This window comes from Rhincodon typus, chromosome 2, assembly GCF_021869965.1.
Source record: "Rhincodon typus isolate 14 chromosome 2, sRhiTyp1.1, whole genome shotgun sequence".
Taxonomy (NCBI): Eukaryota; Metazoa; Chordata; class Chondrichthyes; order Orectolobiformes; family Rhincodontidae; genus Rhincodon; species Rhincodon typus.
This window is the reverse complement of record NC_063333.1, coordinates 58,159,179-58,178,581: the sequence shown is the minus strand read 5'-3', so window position 1 is coordinate 58,178,581 and position 19,403 is coordinate 58,159,179. Positions and strand designations below refer to the sequence as shown.

The following is a 19,403-nucleotide window of genomic DNA, read 5'->3' as shown; positions in this document are numbered from 1 at the left end:
AAAAGATCTTGCAGGTAAGTAAAAGGCGCATACCATTAATACTGTGCTGGAGGATGGATACCAGCATGAGATGGTTTGTTGCAGTTTGCTGATCATAACAATACCCTTGTTAGCACCCAGAGTATTTAGTTAATATTAATTAATATGAGACAATGGTTTCATGCTGGTATCCATCCTCCAGCACAGTATTAATGGTATGAGCCTTTTACTTGCCTGGAAGATCTTTGCAGGAGGCTTTCATTAGAGTAGAGGTGACAACCAACTTGATTAGCCACTCTGCAAGTCCTTCAAAGAACTCACATTTTTGTGCTTTGCAATGGCATCTGGGTAATAGTGTTGTCAAGAGACTCTTGGGGTTTCTGAAAGTTCATCTGAGTCAGAGTTTGTTAAACTAGAAATTGATTTGTATGCTAATCTCATCCTCAAGTAATTTCCAGATCATCTCTGGATTTTCTTTTTCAGCATCGTCAGAAAAAAAACAGAATGCATTTATTCTCCAAAGCACCTACTTGCCAATAGTAAACAATACTTTAAGAGATCTCCTCTCAGGATCAGTTATGGCATGATTTACAAAGTAAAGCTGTTTATGTTGCTAAAAGATGTAGTTTGATGAAGGTGTCTCTTGCTGCTCAAACCATAATCTTGAAGTTTTGTGTGTTTTATTGAAGTAGAGTGCAGGGAATTTGGTTCCTTCTTTTTCCTTGGTTCACTTCCTCCATGACAGATGCTTAGTAGCAGCAGTGTGTTCTATCTACAAGATGTGCTATAGAAATTTGTCAAAGATTCTTGAACAGCACCTTCCAAACCCATCACCACTTCCATTTAGAAGGAAGGTAGCATGGTGATTCAGTGGTTAGCAGAGCTGCCTCACAGCGCCAGGGATCTGGGTTTGATTCCACCCTCGGGCGACTATCTGGGTGGAGTTTGCACATTCTCCCTGTGTCTGTGTGGGTTTCCTCTGGGTGCCCTGGTTCCCTCCCACAGTCCAAAGATCTGCAGGTTTGGTGGATTGGCCATGCTAAATTACCCTGTAGCGTCCAGAGATGTGTAGGTTAGGTGTGTTAACCATGGGAAATGGAGGGTTACAGGTTTACGGTAGGGGGATGGGCCTGGGTGAGATGCTCTGTGAAGACTCAGTGTGGACTTGTTGGGCTGAATGGCCTGTTTCCGCACTTTAGGGATTCTATAAAAAAAATGGACAAGGGGAGCAGATAAGTGGGAAAACCACCACCTGCAAGTTCTCCTCCAAGTCACTCATCATCCCGACTTGAAAATATATTGCCATTCCTTCATTGTTGCTGGTTCAAAATCCTACAAAATCATAAATGGTGTTGTGGGTCAACCAATAGGTCATGGACTGCAGCGGTTCAAGGAGTCAGCTCACCACCATCTTCTCAAAGAAAACTCGAGATGGGCAATAAATAAAAAAGACCGAATAAATTCTGGGGCTGGAAATCTGAACCAAAAACAGAAATTGCCGGAAAATTGCAACAGGTCTGGCAGCCTCAGTGGAGAGAAGTCAGAGTTAATGTTGCAGGTCCAGTGACCCTTTTTAGAACTGATGGTAGTTTGGTTCAGGATGGTTTTTACACAGATGATGGGGTGGGGGTAGGGGGGGAGTAAACAATAGGTGGGGATAGAGTTCATAGAGAGAGAAAAACAGTTGGACAGATAAAGGAGTGGTTAAAGGTCAGTCTGGGGGAGTGAATAGCTGTTAATGGGGACTATTAGTGAATGACAGTTGGTGGTGCGTGGTAGCAGCCCATGTGACGCCAAGGCCTGGTGTGTGGGGGTAGGGGAAAACATGGGGAAAGGTGTTCAAGCCCTAAATTTTTTGAAGTTGATTTAATTCCAGAAGGCTGCAGGGTTCTTAAGCGGAATATGAGGCATTGTTCTTCCAGCTTGTGCTGAGCTTTGCTGGAGCACTGCAGCAAGCCTGAGACAGACATACTCGCCAGACAACACATTTATGCTACAGGACCTAACATACGTATCACAGCATGATAGTTATAGATTCTCAGTACATCAGGCCCCTCATGTCATGGTGGCAGTGCAGTAGTGAACAGGTGTGTTGAAGTGGCAAGCAACTGGAAACTTGGGGTCTTTTGTTGTGGGCAGAATGTAGGTGTTCTGCAAAATGGTCACCCAGTTTATGCTTCATTTCCCCAATGTAGAGGAGACCAGATTGTGAGCAGCAAATACAGTAGACTAGATTGAGTGAAGTGCAGGTAAAGTGCTGCTTCACCAAGAAGTTATGTTTGGGGCCTTGGGTAGTGAGGAGGATGAAGTAAGTGGGCAGGTGTTACACCTTCTGCAATTGCAGGGGAAGGTGCCGTGAGGCTGTGGGAACATGTTGGGAGCGAAGGAGGAGTGGATCAGGCTGTCCCGGAGGGAACGAGCCTTGTAGAAGGCTGACAGGGAGGGGACAGACAATAAATGCTGGCTCAGCCAGTGATGCCCATATCCTCTAAGTGAATTAAAAAAAAGCTGTTTGTGCTTTTATTTTTCTTTCTTTTTCTTCTATTTCACTTTTTCACTGTTTTGGTCTCTTTAAGAAGTTCTGCTGAGTGTCTTTCAGAGACAAAGGTCTGTAGGAGCAAGCTTTAGCCACAAGGGCTGTTCACACCAAATAAAGAGGTAGCGACATCACAATATCTTTGGCAGAGAATTGAAGGAAACAAAGTGGTGTGACCTTTCAACCAGTGCACACAGGCAAGCTGTTCTTGATTAAATAAAACTTACTTCCATTCAAAACACAATTTTGTTTAACAGGAGGGCACTGTAATTCAACTGACAGCACCCTTTGACTGTAAATGTCAGTTTTATGCCAAAAAGGCATGGTTTGGCTGCTGATTTTAATTTTAAACCTGTAAGAAGCCTTTGGAGTTGTATCTTGACTTTTTTGTCAGGAAGCGTGCTAACACTTTGATAGTAATTTTGTAAAAGAGTAAAGAGGGCAAAGAGAGAAGGTAAATCTACCTCCTGGCTTTTTAAGTTAGAAATCTGTGCTCATACAAGTGTATTGCAGTTGGTTGTCTGAATGCTTTATGATCCAGGGCTGAATGATTTTAAGTGAGGATTATTTCATAAGCAGAATAATTGATGTTCACTACTGCACTGCCACCATGACATGAGGGGCCTGATGTACTGAGAATCTATAACTATCATGCTGTGATACGTATGTTCGGTCCTGTAGCATAAATGTGGGATATGAGTTAGGCAATTCTGAATAATTTGATGAACTTACATGACAGCACCTACTATTTATAAACATACACCACAATCACAGGCACTTATGTACCTTGGCTCATGCTAAGCCATTTAGCTATACTGTAGCATGTTTTCTTCAGCATTTCACATTGCAATACAACAGAGTTCAGTACAATGGAGACTGAGCCTTATATCATATGGTCGCATGTCATGATATGATGATGATGTCATAAGTATGTCTCTCAAAGATATATCGTATATTTTCTGTGAGATATAACACAACAATTCACTTTTGTTCCTATCACCCCTGACTGATGCCTGAAATGAGTTTGCAGACTTGCTCGCCGAAATGGTGGGTTTGGTTGCAAATGTTTTGTCACTCTGCTAGGTAACATCGTCAGTGCGCCTCCGGTGAAGAGTCGGTGTTCTGTCTTGCTTGTTATTTATATGCCTCGGTTTGCTGGGGTGATTGGTATTACTTCCGGTTTTGTTTCTCAGTGGTTTGTACACAAGGTCTAATTCAATGTGTTTGTTGATGGAGTTCCAGTTGGAATACCAGGCCTCCAGGAATTCCCTGGCGTGTCTCTGTTTGGCTTGTGCGATTATCAATGTGTTGTCCCAGTCATATTTGTATCCCTCGTTGTCCGTGTGTAGTGAGACCAGTGAGAATTGGTCACGTCTCTTGGTGGCTAGTTGGTGTTCATGTGTCCGTATATTCAATTTTCTCCCAGCTTGGCCTATGTAGTGTTTCTCACAGTCCTTGCATGGTATTTTGTATATAACCCCAGTTTTGCTGGTTTTGGGTACGGGATCCTTTACATTCGTCAGTAGCTGTCATAGGGTGCTTGTCAGTTTGTGGGCTACCCTGATACCTAGGGGTCTGAGTGGTCTTGTGGTCATCTCTGAAATGTCCTTGATGTACGGTCGGGTGATTAGTGAGTCTGGTCGTGTTGTGTCTTCCTGTTGTGGTCTGTCTCAGAGGTAATGGAGGATTGTGCTTTTCGGATATCCATTGTTTTGAAGACTCCGTATAGGTGCTCCTGTTCTTCTTTGCATAGTTCTGGGTTGCTGCAATGTGTTGTGATTTATTTAAGTAGTGTCCTGATGTAGGTTCATTTGTGGGCGTTGGGGTGGGTGCTAGTATAACTGAGTATCTAGTCCATATGCATGGTCTTTCTATATATGATAGTCTAGGGGTCCCCGTTGTTTTTGCGTTCTACCATTATGTCCAGGAAGGGTAGTTGGTTTTTGCTCTCTTCTTCTTTTGTGAATTTTATCCCGGTAAGGATGTTGGTTATGTGTCGGTGGGTTTCTTCTGGTTTTGTGCGTTTAATAATCACAAAGGTGTCATTTACATATTGGACCCACCTACCCAAGCGCTGTCCATTTTAACATTTGCGTTACTACTCCTGCAATCAGTCCTGATATTGGGGATTCCATTGGTGTTCCGTTGATTTGTTTGTATATGCCGTCATAGAAGGTGGAGTGGGTTGTGAGGCATAGATCCAGTAGTTTCATGGTGGTGTCCTTTTTGATGCTGTTGCTGCCTGCTTATATGATTCGTCCAGCAGTGTGGCAATTGTTTCTTTGGCTAGGTCGATGTTTATGGATGTAAATAGTGGTGTTACATCAAAGGATATCATCATCCCGTCCTCTTCTCTCCTGATGTCCTTGATAATGTTGAGGAATTCTTGGGATGAGTGGATAGATTGGGTAGTGTTGTCCACCAATTTCTGTTGTCGTTCTTTGGCAAGTCTATATGTTGGTGTACCTGGCAGTGAGACAATAGGTCTGAGAGGGACACCGGTTTGTGTACCTAGTGGGGTCCATAGAATCAGGGTGTGTTGGGTCCATCTGGCTTCATTTTTTGGTAGCCTGTCTTGCTGATGTCTCCTGAATGTGTAATTACTTCAGGGTTGTTGTAATCCGGTTCCCTCACTGTGGTGTTGGGTCTATCGCAATCTGTTGGTAGGTGTCGGTATCTGCTAGAAGTTTATCAGCTTTCTCGATGTATTGGGTTCTGTTGGGACCAATATCAGGACTGTTTGCAGAAGCAGTAATGCAAAGGTTAGAATGGACAGCGCTCCCCTCAATGCAACCCAAACTTTGTGTCCGATATGTAGATGACACCTTTGTGATTATTGAACGCACAAAACTAGAAGAAACCCAGCGACACATAAACAGAGATAGTGAGAACTGCCAATGCTGGAGTCAGAGATAACACAGTGTGGAGCTGGAGGAACACAGCAGGGCACAGGCAGGCAGCACCAGAGGAGCAGGAAAGCTGACGTTTCGGGTCGGGACCCTTCTTCAGAAAATGAAGAAGGGTCCCAACACATAAACAACAACTACCCTTCCTGGACATAATGATAGAATGCAAAAACAACGGGGAACTCCAGACTAGCGTATTTTGAAAGACCGCACATACAGACCAGATACTCAATTACAGGAGCAATCACCCCAACACCCACAAACAGAGCTGCATCAGGACACTATTTAAATGAGTCACAACACATTGCAGCAACCCAGAACTATGCAAAGCAGAACTGGAGCACTTATACAGAATCTTCAAAACAAAATGGATACCCGAAAAGCATAATCTTTCATTACCTCTGAGACAGACCACAACAAGAAGACACAACACGGGCAGACTCACTAATCACCCAACATCAAGGACATTTCAGAGATGACCACAAGACCACAGACCCCTACGTATCAGGGTAGCCCACAAACTGACAAGCACCCTATGACAGCTACTGACGAATGTAAAGGATCCTGTACCCAAAACCAGCAAAATTGGTGTAATATACATAATACCATGCAAGGACTGTGAGAAACACTATATAGACCAAGTTGGAAGAAAATTGACTACAGAGACACATGAACACCAACTAGCCACCAAGAGACATGACCAATTCTCACTTGTCTCACTACACACGGACAACGAAGGACACAAATTCGACTGGACAACACATCAATAATTGCACAAGTCAAACAGAGACACACCAGGGAATTCCTGGAAGTCTGGTATTCTAACTGGAACTCCATCAACAAACACATTGAATTAGACCCTGTATACAAACCACTGAGAAACAAAACCGGAAGTAATACCAACTACCGCACAAACCGAGGCATATAAATAATAAGCGGGACAGAACACCGACTCTTCATTGGAGGCGCACTGATGATGTTACCTAGCATGGTGATGAAACATGTGCAACCAAACACACCGGTTTGGCGAGCAAGTCTACAACCTCATCCACAACCCGAGCTACAAATCTTCACGATAACATTTGATACCTGAAATTCCAGCCCATAGTATGCTTTGGCCATTGAAGTTCCTCATAATCCAATGCAAATGTTTCCTCATTCATCCTTCAGTGCAGCTGTCATGAAACCTCATTTGTGACTCTGATCTCAAACATTGCCATTAGACAAATCGAGACAAAGCCGAACAAAATTATTTAATAGAATGGATTGCATATATTATACAAATCAACAGATATCCAGGATAATCTAGTCCTGAGGTTCAAGTGACAGCTGTGAACTGTTTGAGTTTTGTCACATTTGTTTATAAGGGCAATGAACCAATTGATTAGATAACTGTCTTGCATGCACCCTGTGAATTCGTTACTCTTCATATAATTTCAGTCCGAGTGTGATTGAGGTTTAATGGGAAGTTTACATGCTCGAGATCAGTGCACATTCCTTTTGAAAGACAACTACCTGAAATATTGTTTGTAATGATTAAACATCATTTGATAACTGTTATTAAAGATCAATGATAATTTTGATAATGACAATATCTCTGACCACACATTCCTGTCTGTTTTAAATCAATGAGAGTCTAATAACATAATCTGCATGAAAACTATGCAGGAAACCTCAGTATGCTTTTGTTTATAAATATGTAAGTTAATTACTTGAATTATGTCCCTTGTATATGACATAACTGTCTTGAAAATGCTCTACAAATTTATCAGTGCTTTCCTTTATTTAATCCTCACAATAAGCTAAAAAAAAAGCTCTAATGTTCTTTTTATAAATACAATGCATCTTTAATGCTGCTGCCTCAGGGATTTTTTTTTTCACTTATAATGGCCATCTTGCATGTCACAGCAAGTTTTCATTGTTCAGCTAAGTGGATAAACTGTCAAGAATGAAATAGTGTCATTAATGGCCCATTTTTTTCAAAATCTAGTAGCTAAGGGACATTTGCTTATGAAATCATTTCACAAATGTAAAAAGTAGTTTAAATGAGGCTTATACTACATGTGGGCTTGTGTATATTTCTAATTTCCATCATAGATTCGAGAAGGTTACGGTGAAGGGAATATTCTTTGTATTGCTGTGAGAACTTGTATAATTGTAATTCTCTCACTTAATATAATTTTTGTCATTTAAAGCTAAGAGTCAAACATATAGTTCTATCAGTACAGTGACAATCATATCCCTGAATTTGGGACAAGAACAAGTTTAAAATTAGAACCAGAAATTATGGGCTGAAATTTAATTTGCAGGAATGCTTGGATTTAGGGTTGGGTGCAATGCTTGCGAGGAGGTAAAACTAGAGAAAATGATAACACATTGCAAAGCTAGTTTCAACCTGCCGACTTCTGTATTTAAAAGGCATTCAGTTGCACATGAGCAACTCTCTAGGGGAGGCTGGCCATCAATTTCAATGTTAAAGGCATTATTACATCAATATAAGCATGGCTTTTGCAATGTAGCTGTCTGTCTAAAGGTTTTGCAGATTTCTTGAAACTTGCCAGTGAGAAGAATACAAGAACATAGTGGCAATTGAGGAAATTGAAGATATAACAGAATATATCACTAAGCATGAAACCTTACAGTTAGCTCCTTCCTTGCCTGCATGTGAGAATAGCTCTGTTCACAGTACGTGCTGAGGTATTACTTGATATGACTTTGGGGGTTTATGTGATTGATTTCCACTTTGGAACTTTGTTCCATCCTGGCAGCACGGGTGCTAGTCTGTTGTTTTATTTCAGTCTATGTATGAGGGTGAAGGTGACTACTGGCAGTAGTATCAGCAGGGGCATCAAAGGAGCAGCAATAGCCTGTGAGCAGCAAAAGCCTGCTCCTCACAAGCTGCAGCTCCACTGGAGAGATACCACTTACAGGAGGGTCAAGGGGTATGCTGGCCGAGAGCTTCTTTGGCATGTTTAGCTTTTCATGTCAGGTGGTAGGAGACAATTGCAACCTGTGACAGTCACCACTGCCCTAAACCTCTTTGCCTTGGAACCTACCAGGCTTTACCTGAGACATTTACAGTTTAGCAGCCACAAAATCCACCAGCCAAGTGACTGTTTGCTATTTTGCCAATAAGGTAGAACTCTTCTGCAATTACGTCAATCAGAACAATTGGTTTTCAACTCTCCCTGACTTCCTATGGGTGCAGGGTCGCATTAACTGCCTCAGATAGCAATCAAGACACCTGTAAATCACACAGGAGTATTCATCAACTGCAATGTACAGCTGATGTGTGATCACAAAATATATTTTATCCAGATGTTTGGGTGTCTGCAATGTTACCTTTGACCTGCAATAGTCCAACCTCCTTGAACACTTTACATCAAGGAACAGAGACATCATCTGGCTGCTCAGAGTCAAGAATGACCCACTTAAAATGTGCTCAATGACACTAGCGAGGAACTGAACCAAGGCACCCAGGAATGGTGCAATGAAAGTGCCGTTGAGGAAGTGATTGATGTGCTACAAGATAAATTTTAAGTGGCTTAGGAAATCCAGGGCATCCTTCAGTAAGCGTCAGTCAAGGTCTTCAGAATAGCTTAATGTCCCCTGCGTGATGTATTTCAAAAGCTGCAATGTTTGGCCCTGCAGGAGGACCAAGGCACAGAGTACAGAACATTGTCTGAGCAGAGTGCTTCAGATGTCTTTGCTTTTTTGAGTTTTACCTGGGTTTCATCAGTACATCTATCTGACAGCTACATGCAAAAGTTGCTCTCCACACACAATGCCCACCAATCCCACACCTCCACTACTCTCCCACACAAAGCAGTACAACAAATAATCAAGATCGTTTTAACATAGAAACATAGAAGATAGGAGCAGGAGGAGGCTATTTGGCCCTTCAAGCCTGCTCTGCCATTCTTCACAATCATGGCTGATCATCCAACTCAATAGCCTAATCCTGCTTTCTCCCAATTAACTTTGATCCCATTTGCCCCAAGTGCTACATTTAGCCACCTCTTGAATACATTCAATGTTTTGGTATCAACTACTTCCTGTCGTAATGAATTCCACAGGCTCACTACTCTGGGTGAAGAAATATCTCCTCATCTCCGTCCCAAATGGTCTACCCCAAATCCTCAGACTGTGACCCCTGGTTCTGGACATATCCACCATCGGGAACATATTCCCTGCATCTACCCTGTCTAGTCCTGTTAGACTTTTATAAGTCTCCATGAGATTCCCCCTCATTTGTCTGAACTCCAGCGAAAATAATTGTAACCTAGTCGATCTCTCCTCATACATCAGTTATGCCATCCCCAGAATCAGCTGGTAAACCTTCGCTGCTCTCCCTCCAGGTACCCATTGCTTAGCACCAATTCATATCTTACCATTCATGACAAGTTAAAAGGCCACATGTTAGGCAACAACTAAAGATGTGTGACACAGGAACAAAGTAGAAAGAAATTATACTTGTGGGTCTCAACAAAAACAATTTAACCATCTAACCTTGTGCAACTGCTGATCTTTATTTTTGCTTTCCATCGCACTTTTATTTTAATCTCTATTAATAGAGATAGAGGAAGACCTCTCAGGTCACTGATCTGGCTGTTGAATTGCTTCTGGTTATTGTCTTCTTGGTACCAGAGCCTGTGAAAACTTCTTCAAAGACCGTTCGACCTGCACTCATGATATCAGGGGCTGAATTGGCCAATAGTACATCAGGTCAATTGGTTTCTGTCTGGGGTGATGGAAGGAAGGGGTAATGTATGAGAAGTTGAAGCATTTGGAGCTGAGCCCTTTTTTACAATCATCCCTTTCAAGGCTGACCCTCATTTCCCACCAGCTGTGAGTTGAAGCATGCATTTCTGCAGATCAATGGAGCAATGAACAATTAGGATATTGCTCATCTCAGTTAAGACAGCAATTATATAAGCAGGTGATTGTTGATGTTTTGTATGCACTTATTTGTTTGCCACATCTGGTGCTGCATACAGAGTACCACTCTTTCCATGGACAAAGATGATATCACAAAAGTCTGCAATGTCATGGCATTCGTACTTGAGAACAACTCCCTGAATCTCTTTGCAATCATGTATAATACGACTGGTACATAATACGTAAATTGTACATTCCGTGCTGATCTATAGAAGTGTCACGTTTGTTGATGGAACACAACATACAGCATCTGTGCTTAGCTGAGCAAAACATGAATGCTGTAGACTCTGACATGGACACTCCATTGCTCTGTCTGTCATCGCCATCTGCTCTTGCTCACTTGCGATGCTAAGTCTGCAGGTGTACACAAAACTATCTGACTTATGTGTTCCACTGAAGGAGTCGGTGCATAGTTTGCATGAATCCTATGATGGTGCATCCTTCTAGAATACCTACAATGAGTGGCTTGAAGGCCCTCTGGGAGATTAAAGATCGAGATTAGAATGCTTTGAGTAATCATGTTCCATTCACTCATGGCATCAAGTCAACATGAGAGAGTGTTATATGTCATGTCGCTGTGTCATATTTTTTTCTGTCACCACGTCGGCTGGGAGACTCTCATTATTTCTGTCAGCCAGGCATGGTGAGACTCCGCTGATACCCAGTATCACCTCTGAACTTACTTTGCCTGCCTTCCTCAGGCATTACACCATGCTTGGCATTGAATCCATGTGCATGGCACCATAGTTCCGTGCTGACTTTGTGGGCAATCTCCACCCACAACTCATTTGTTTTGTTATCAGGCTTCTTTCTTCCTCCCATTAGCACACAGCATCACAACCCAAGGAGGTGCCACTGAAAAAGTGCGCAGTCCTTGAACACATATATTTCATTCTGTTCTGCTCCCAACTCCCAGCTCAAATTTCATATTTGGAACAGACCTTTACATTATAATGACTAATGCAAGTTGTCACCATGCCTGTTCAAGGGAATCAGTCAGGAACTCCGGAAATGCAAATGATCGGGACAATAAATTATTGACAGATACCCTATTGGATCCACACCCCATTTCCCAAATTCATGCCCCACCCCTAGCTTCCATGTGTAAATAAAGTGTTGCCTATTGAATGATATGACTTATTTAACAATTTTCTGTCAACTTGACATTTTCTAACCTTGAAATACTGCGTGTTCACCATTTTTAATTAGAAACTTGTCCTATTGAAAAATCTTTCATGAAGAAGAAATAACAGACAAATTGTTATTTATTTAATGGTATTCTGCCAACACTTTGATAAAGGGAAATCCTACGAGAATGAAAATTCCTTTCTGATACTTCTGATGCCTCATGTTGCTGATGACTGACCAGCAGTGTGTAAAAACAATTAGCTTTTCTAGACTTACAGATGTTTGTAAAACATTGTGTGTGAACAATCTTCAATCTTTGTCAACTGTTCATTTGATCTGGGCAAATAGAGATACGCAAGAGAGCAACATGATAAATGAATGGGATAGAGTTCTGTTGTATGTTGGATTTTATCATAAGGCTCATCCTGCAAGGGTTTACAAACTGGCTAAAGGTGAAATGTGCCTTCTGTCACACAATTTAAACATGAATTCTGAACTTTTCACAATTAAGAGTTTTAGATGTGTTGTTATAATGTAAGCTTGAGATGGTTTTGGTTGGAGAATACCACAGAGCAGAAAGTGCCTAAATGATCTACATGCTGTGCAATACTTTATAAATACTCGTCACATTTCTTTAAAATATTGGTGGACCATTCCATATGCAAAGCAAATTGTTTTTAAGTTGAAAAGATCCTCACAGGACCAGGGACCTGAGTTTGATTCCACTCTCTGGCGACTGTCTGTGTGGAGTTTACGCATTCTCCCTGTGTCTGCGTGGGTTTCCTTCGGGTGGTCTGGTTTCCTCCCACAGTCCAAAGATGTGCAGGGTAGGTGGATTGGCCGTGCTAAATTGCTCGTAGTGTTCAGGGATGTGCAGGTGAGGTGGACTATCAATGGGAAATGTAGGATTACTGGGATAGTGTAGGGGGCTGGGATAGGATAGAGGAGTGCGTCTGGGTGGGATGTTCTTCAGAGGGTTTGTGTGAACTCGGTGTACCGAATGGCCTGCTTCTACACTGTTGGGATTCTATGATTCAATGATCTACATGCTGCACCATACTTTATAAATACTACGTACTGCTCTTAAAAATATCGGGGGACTGTTCCGTATGCTCTGCAGTAACATTAAAATATTTAAAATTAAGTTGAAAAGAAAAGCTACATTTATGCTTTAGCTACAGGTTTAGCAAAGTGGTGGCAGACTATCTGCTCAAGGTGGTGTTGGTGCACTGGCCAAAACAGCTGCAGTATTGTATTGATGTCTCCACTGCAGAGTTACACAATAGTGCTTGAGAATGCAACATAACAATTGGTTCCCACTAACTCCTGGATTATAGTACACATGCAACAATGTGTTATGGACATAATTCATATGTACAGCCGTTAGATTAAACTTTTGTTTCTCCTTGTTACAGACACTTTATATGATTAACTTTAACATTATTTATGTTTATATTAATGTAGAAATGGTAATGATGCTTACTGGTAAATTACATCTAACTATTATGTACATAGTCAAAAGAGATCTGCATTTTTGCAGAATAACTTACATTTCAGCTCAAGCCTTATAAAGTCTGTATTGCCCAAGTTTTCGAGGAATACTCCATAAGGAACAGAGGTCTTGAAGTAAAATGAGATGTCAGCACTGGTCTCTCCATGGAAAGTTGAGAAGTGCAGATAGGATGAAGGTGTATTGAATGAGGCAGCATTCCAATAGTTTCCTAATAGAGATGGAGAGAGAGGGAAAAATAACAGTAACTGATTCGACAAGTTGCCTTGAATAATAAGTGATGCAGTGATGGAACAGCTGGTGCACTGATAAAACGTCAAAGCTTTCCAAAATCTCATCAGTTATGATACAAAAAGAACATTACTTGCTCAGGAGAAATTAACCTTATGCTTAGTCATTCATCCTGTCATTTTTATAGCACAGGCACACAATGCTTGGTGGGGATTGCTGTCACTTACAATAAACACACAGTGGTTACTTTCTATAGATTGTAGCTCTAGTGAGTCACTGGAGACTGGAAAGTTTAAGGATTTAAACTATTTGACAGGTGGTTCACTCTCAGAAACAATTTAGTTGATTTAAGCGCTGACATATGACAAGGTCTGCTGCTGTCATCACATTTGCACAACAAGGTTTGTGCATGGTAAGAAAGAAAAGTATTAAGATTTAAAGTGAATTATTTGCATGGGGCAGCCAGAAAATCTTGAAAAGCATCTGATCAAACAGAATGATATTTATTCAGAGGGATCTTACGTTGGAGTCAGAATAAACATTGGTAGTGATATGGAGACTGATAATGAACAACTCAAATAATTGGCCCATTATATTTCTTTTATTCACTGTAGCCAAGAACTTCAACTCAGAAAAAAATATTTTTACTTAGCCTGTTTGAACAGATTATGACACACCACTGGTGCAGCTGGAGCTTGAGAAGGATCTTCTCGCTACAGGTTATGGCACTACCACTGTGCCACGAGACCCAACAACTTCAACTTAGATGTTCCAAGGATGGCAGGAAATGTAACTCTGAGGGATGACTTTAGGGCTATTAATTTGGGGAGAGTGATGTAATAATTAAATACAGAATTTCTAAAAGATCTGTCTTCTGGTATCATGTGTAAATTATCACACTTCCATTATGACCCAAGACAGTAATGTCACTTGACAATGCAGAATCGTCCTTAAAGCAAAGCATGCACGCAGATGTATATTTTCCATTTGAAGTTATCAAAGAATATTAAACAACAGCTGCAAACCTAACTGAAGTCAGCTACATAGCACATAACTCTGACTTGTTTGGCATAACACATCAAAGAATTTATTAACAAATCACAAAATCACTCATTAACATTTTCAATTAAAATTATATCGACTTCAACCAAAAAAAGGACAAATTTTATTAATGATTATCTAAGCATGTGAACCCAAGGGTGGACCAACATTAGCTATCTTGACTGGTTTTCCATTAAACCTTTCCAATTTCACTCAGTAAAACCGAAAGAACTGTGGATGCTATAAATCAGGCACAAAAACAGAAGTTGCTGGAAAAACTCAGCAGGTCTGGCAGCATCCGTGAAGAGAAATCAGAGTTAACATTTGGGGTCCGGTGACCCTTCCTCACAACTGGGTTAATCAGTATCTTCGAATCAACCGGGAAAAGCAAACTATTTTGGGCAATCCTATTTGGTTTTATTCCGTCTTTTTTTAAAAAAAGTAACTTGTTCAGGCATGTTATGACACATCTCTGGAGCCGAGGGGACTTGAACCAAGACCTCCTTGCCCAGAGGTAGGGCCACTATCATATCACCATAAAAAAAATTGCAACTGATTTTAACTCTGTACAAGTGGAAAGGTCTTGAATGAATGAAAATTTTGTCCAATTTGTGGCATCTACAAATTTTCAACCAATGGTAAAGTTACTTTGAAAAACATGTTAAACAGTCAAAACTCCAACTTCTGTTTACAGTTGCAACAAATAATTGAAGAAGCTTAATTAAACAGATCTCAACAAAAAAAGTTCAGTAGGGGTTTTAGAGAAGTGCAGTTTGGCAATTAAAACATGATGGATAGATTTGAAACTGATTAACTCATCAACTGTCACAAGTCGAAGCTTTTACTGTAATGATGGCTATTATGAATTTGGAATGGAAATTATTAGTAATCCAGCTGACATTAACATAACATTTCAAGAGATCTTTAAAAGTCTGCATTAATTAAAAGTAATCATGTCAGATCAAAAGTATGCAGATTAAAAAAAAATCACTTTTCAAAGCTCCAAACAGAATGGGCCAGATATTACAGCCAACAATTAGGTATCTGATAGTTCAGCTGATTAAAAAAAAGCAGTCCCAAAGTGCTGGGTCACTTGAGCCATTAGAAACCCAATTTATTAGTGAGAGGGCCTATGCCTACACCACACTTGGTTGACCCAGCACAGCTAGCATAGAAAGGGCTTATCGAGTGCAGCAGAGAGGATGTACGTCCATATTTTCAACACTCCACAAAGTTCAGAAAGATTGCAGAAATTACTCAAATTAAGCTTGAAGGTCTGAAACATCAATATTCCTCTTTCCATTTTTCCAACAGCTAATTCCTCAGTGGGGCTATAATCTATCACCATATTAAAAACAACAACAACATAAAACTAAGTAATCAGCAACTGGTTAATTATACTGCTTTCCAAAGTCTATAGAGCTCCTGATGCAACATGCATCATACATCAATTAAAGATTGATGTGAACTAACTCTATTATTTTATCAGAGAGAGTAAGAACTGCTGATGCTGGAGTCAGAGATATTATTTTATGTTGGCTTATTTCATGACCAGCACCATATTATCAGTACATAACTCCCGAACAAAATTAATATTATCAAGTTCCTAGTTTTAAATTATCACTGAATAAACTGGCTGTGATTCAGAATTTTAAAGCATCTTCTCCCAACTTTTTATTCTATTGAATTTTACATGCTATACCTTATATTTCACACACCTTCTGATTCTGTTTGATTACACACAAATTCCATGAATTTTTTTGTTGTTCATTCATGGGAAGAGGACATCACTGGCTTGGCCAACATTTATTGCCCATCCTTAATTGCTCAGAGGGCAGTTAAGAGTCAACCACATTGCTGTGGGTCAGGGGTCACATGTAGATCAGACCAGGTAAGGACAGCAGTTTCCTTCCTAAGAGGACAGATGGGTTTTTCTGACAATTGACAATGGTTTCATGCCCATCATTATACTCAATTCCAGATTTTAATTTAATTTAAATTCCATTATCTGCTGTGGTGGGATTTGAAGCTGGGTCCCTGGAACATTACCTGTGCCTTTGAATTACCAGTCCAGCAATAGTATCACAAGGCTGTTGCCTCCCCCAAAAGTAGATGAGAAACCTGCTTCATGTGTCTGTAAGAGCTGATTTTGAGTTATATATTTTGAGGTAAATGAGAACGAACTTTTGATTTTTCTTCCATCCCTAAAGATGACATCGTCTCCATTCCAAACAATAACAGGTTCTGTAACTAGAAAAGTGACTCTTCATTTACTTTGATTAAATAGAACAGTGTCATCAGAAATGTTTGACAAACTCTGGGCAGAATCTTTTGACCTCTGTGATAAAAGTTTACAAAATGTTATTATCAGGAAACTTATGCTCTAAAGTTGAGGAAAATGTTTTTCGTTCATTTTCAAATCTGTGAAGCCACCAGAAATAAATATGGAAGCATAAAATGAAAAGAAAATCAAATGGATAATTTAGAAAATTAGCAAATGGGAATTTGGCTGTGATTCAATTTCTAGGTTCGGTTGTCTGATTTTTCCTAAATATAGCAAGAGCAGCAAACTACAAAATACTCTTTTAATGCCTTAGCAGTGCCTCCTTGTGTAACTCCCTTTTTTGATCATTAATTTATCTTTGAACCATACTTTTGCTATTTATATGTATATAAAAAACTTTTATTATAGCTGCTAGACTTATTTCATATGTCCTTTTCATTTTACATTTTTGCTTCACCTCCCCTCACTTCTATATTCAACTTGTTTTCTTTTTGTATTTTCTGCCTAACACCTGCCATAAATACACCTGTTTCTTTTGCATCTTAATTTCCATTTCCTTTGTCATCCAGAGTTCTCTGGATTTGTTCACACTAACGTTCCTTTTCAAGGGAACTTTATTATTGTCAAGTGAGGAGGGGGATTGGCTACTGTCTATTTTCATACCTGCCTATAAATTCCTTGTAACTTTGTTCATTTACATACTAGGAACTACTTAGTGGTCCATCGACTACACCACAGAATACAATTGCAACATCATTGTTTCTTTGCTTTAGCCAGATAGATTTCATCCTTGATACCTCTGGAACATTCTATTTTTCCAGCACTGAAATGTATCCTTAATCAACGCAGCTACTCCTCCTTCTTCTCTTCCTTTCTTATCTTTCCTGAATATCTTGTATCTATTAATACTTAACCCTAGTCCCAATTGCTTTGAGTCAGGTCTCTCTCACAGCCACAACGTCATAATTCCACATGGCAATCTGCACCAGCTGCTCATCAATCTTATTTGCCACGTTCTAGAAACCCTGATTTAAATGTTATTACTTTCTCTTTCATTCTGACCTCACCTATTGACTTATTGCTCCTTAATGTGGTGCTGTATCTCTCGTAGTGTCTTCTCCACCTCGGTATTCATCATCTTATGTGTCTAATGACTACGGTTAAGGTGGTGAACCAGAGGAATGAGAGTAGAAAATAGCATGCTTTAATTTCACTTGCCTTTCAGAAATAAACATACATTTTTCATCCTCCTCAAATAAAAACATGCTTAAAACCTTGACAAAAGTAAGAGATGGATCCTGGGAGAGACTGAAGGGAAGGTTAAAGAAAGGAGTTAAAAGCTGTTGAAGGCAGTGAAAAAATAGATACATTGATTTGTGTACAAAACTGACAAACCAGTGAAGACAATGTAGGTAATTGTCCTAGCCATCTCCAGATGTAAATCCAAATCCAAGTTACAAAGGGGATTTTTTCTTTTACAATTTGTTTGTGTACCTTGATTTCCCAGGGTACAACCTAGAATGACACAAATTAATCTGACTCATTTGTAGTTATGCGCAACTCAATTTAACAAGCCAATGAATGATTGTAGAAACATCATTATGGCACTGTTAGACGACTAATACATTCAACATATTACAGTCTCACAGTTTAAAAAAGCATATTCCTTCAATTTTGCACTTTTTTTCTGCAATTATGTATTTCTGCAACTCCTCCAGTGATTCACTGGCTTTCTGGACCAATAGCACAGATGATACAATCAACTTCAATGCTCTGGATCAAAAAAAGGAAAATCAAGCAAGCTTCCTCTTAGTGCAAATTATCCAGTGGACTTTGCTGGAACAGTATTTGTGATTAACAGAATGATTACAACATGGGAGGCTGTTTGACTTATCAAGTTTATTTACTTTAGACTTGTTCCCTATATTTTAAATTGTTTGACATATTCCTATCAAATGTATCTCTTCAAAGATCTCCGCATTAAATTTCATCTGCCATGTGTCTGCCCATTTCACCGACTATTCTGCATTGTCTTAAAGTCTAAAACTATTCTCCTCACAGGTCATAATATTTCCAAGTTTTGTAACATATGCAAATATTGATATTGCACCCTGCACACACAAATCTAGATGATTAACATAGGTCATGAAAATCTATGATCTGAGTACCAGTCTCTGGGGAATCCATCTCTATAGTTCTCCTGTCTAATTGTTGCTCTCTAAAGGTTTCCATCCTGAAACTTCATGCACTGAACCCACCTCCAGTATGAGATCCAAAAATACATCCTTCTTCATTGGGGCAGAACATAACAATCTAAAAAATTCATGTGACTTACTTGAGAAACTCTCACTAACAGAAACTGAGCATCGCTTTGCTTTCTCTCTTCCCATTCAATTAAAATGAAAATTTTTAAGTACCAGAAGCATTTGTGCAAAATTGACTTGATTTAGCATATGGAGAAACCTTGCAATGCTGATATCTAACATCCAATGCCAATGATCCAGCTACAGGCAGCCTATTAAGGAGTCCTCTGGTTAAATGGAGAGGACCTGCATCTTACCCACAAGTTCCCAGCTCAATTCCATAAGATTTGAGAATGAAAATGTGGTAAAGGCAATTTTCAAAATTAATATTCACTTCTAAACATGTCGCATGATATTGATTTCACTTTATTAATGTGAGCAACTTTGTTGACACTAGCTTAGGCAGAGAGCTAAGTGGATAGGCACATCTCACAGGTGACACGGAAGGATGGTTATAGGGAAGTTAGGAGCATGTACTTTATGTGGAAGAAACAAGATGTTGATACTTTTCTTCACTTTTTGTTTGAATGTTCATATTAGTCTCCAA

General features: G+C 39.9%; 1 protein-coding gene across 1 annotated transcript in view; it reads right to left on the bottom strand.

The window, feature by feature from the left end:
- LOC109913433 (contactin-associated protein-like 2) overlaps positions 1–19,403 on the bottom strand; it is a 1,704,267-nt gene that overhangs the window by 228,147 nt on the left and 1,456,717 nt on the right. The window contains exon 16 of the mRNA XM_048610560.1: positions 13,038–13,208. Within this exon, the coding sequence (XP_048466517.1) occupies positions 13,038–13,208 (171 nt within the window). The remainder of the gene's footprint in view (positions 1–13,037; positions 13,209–19,403) is intronic.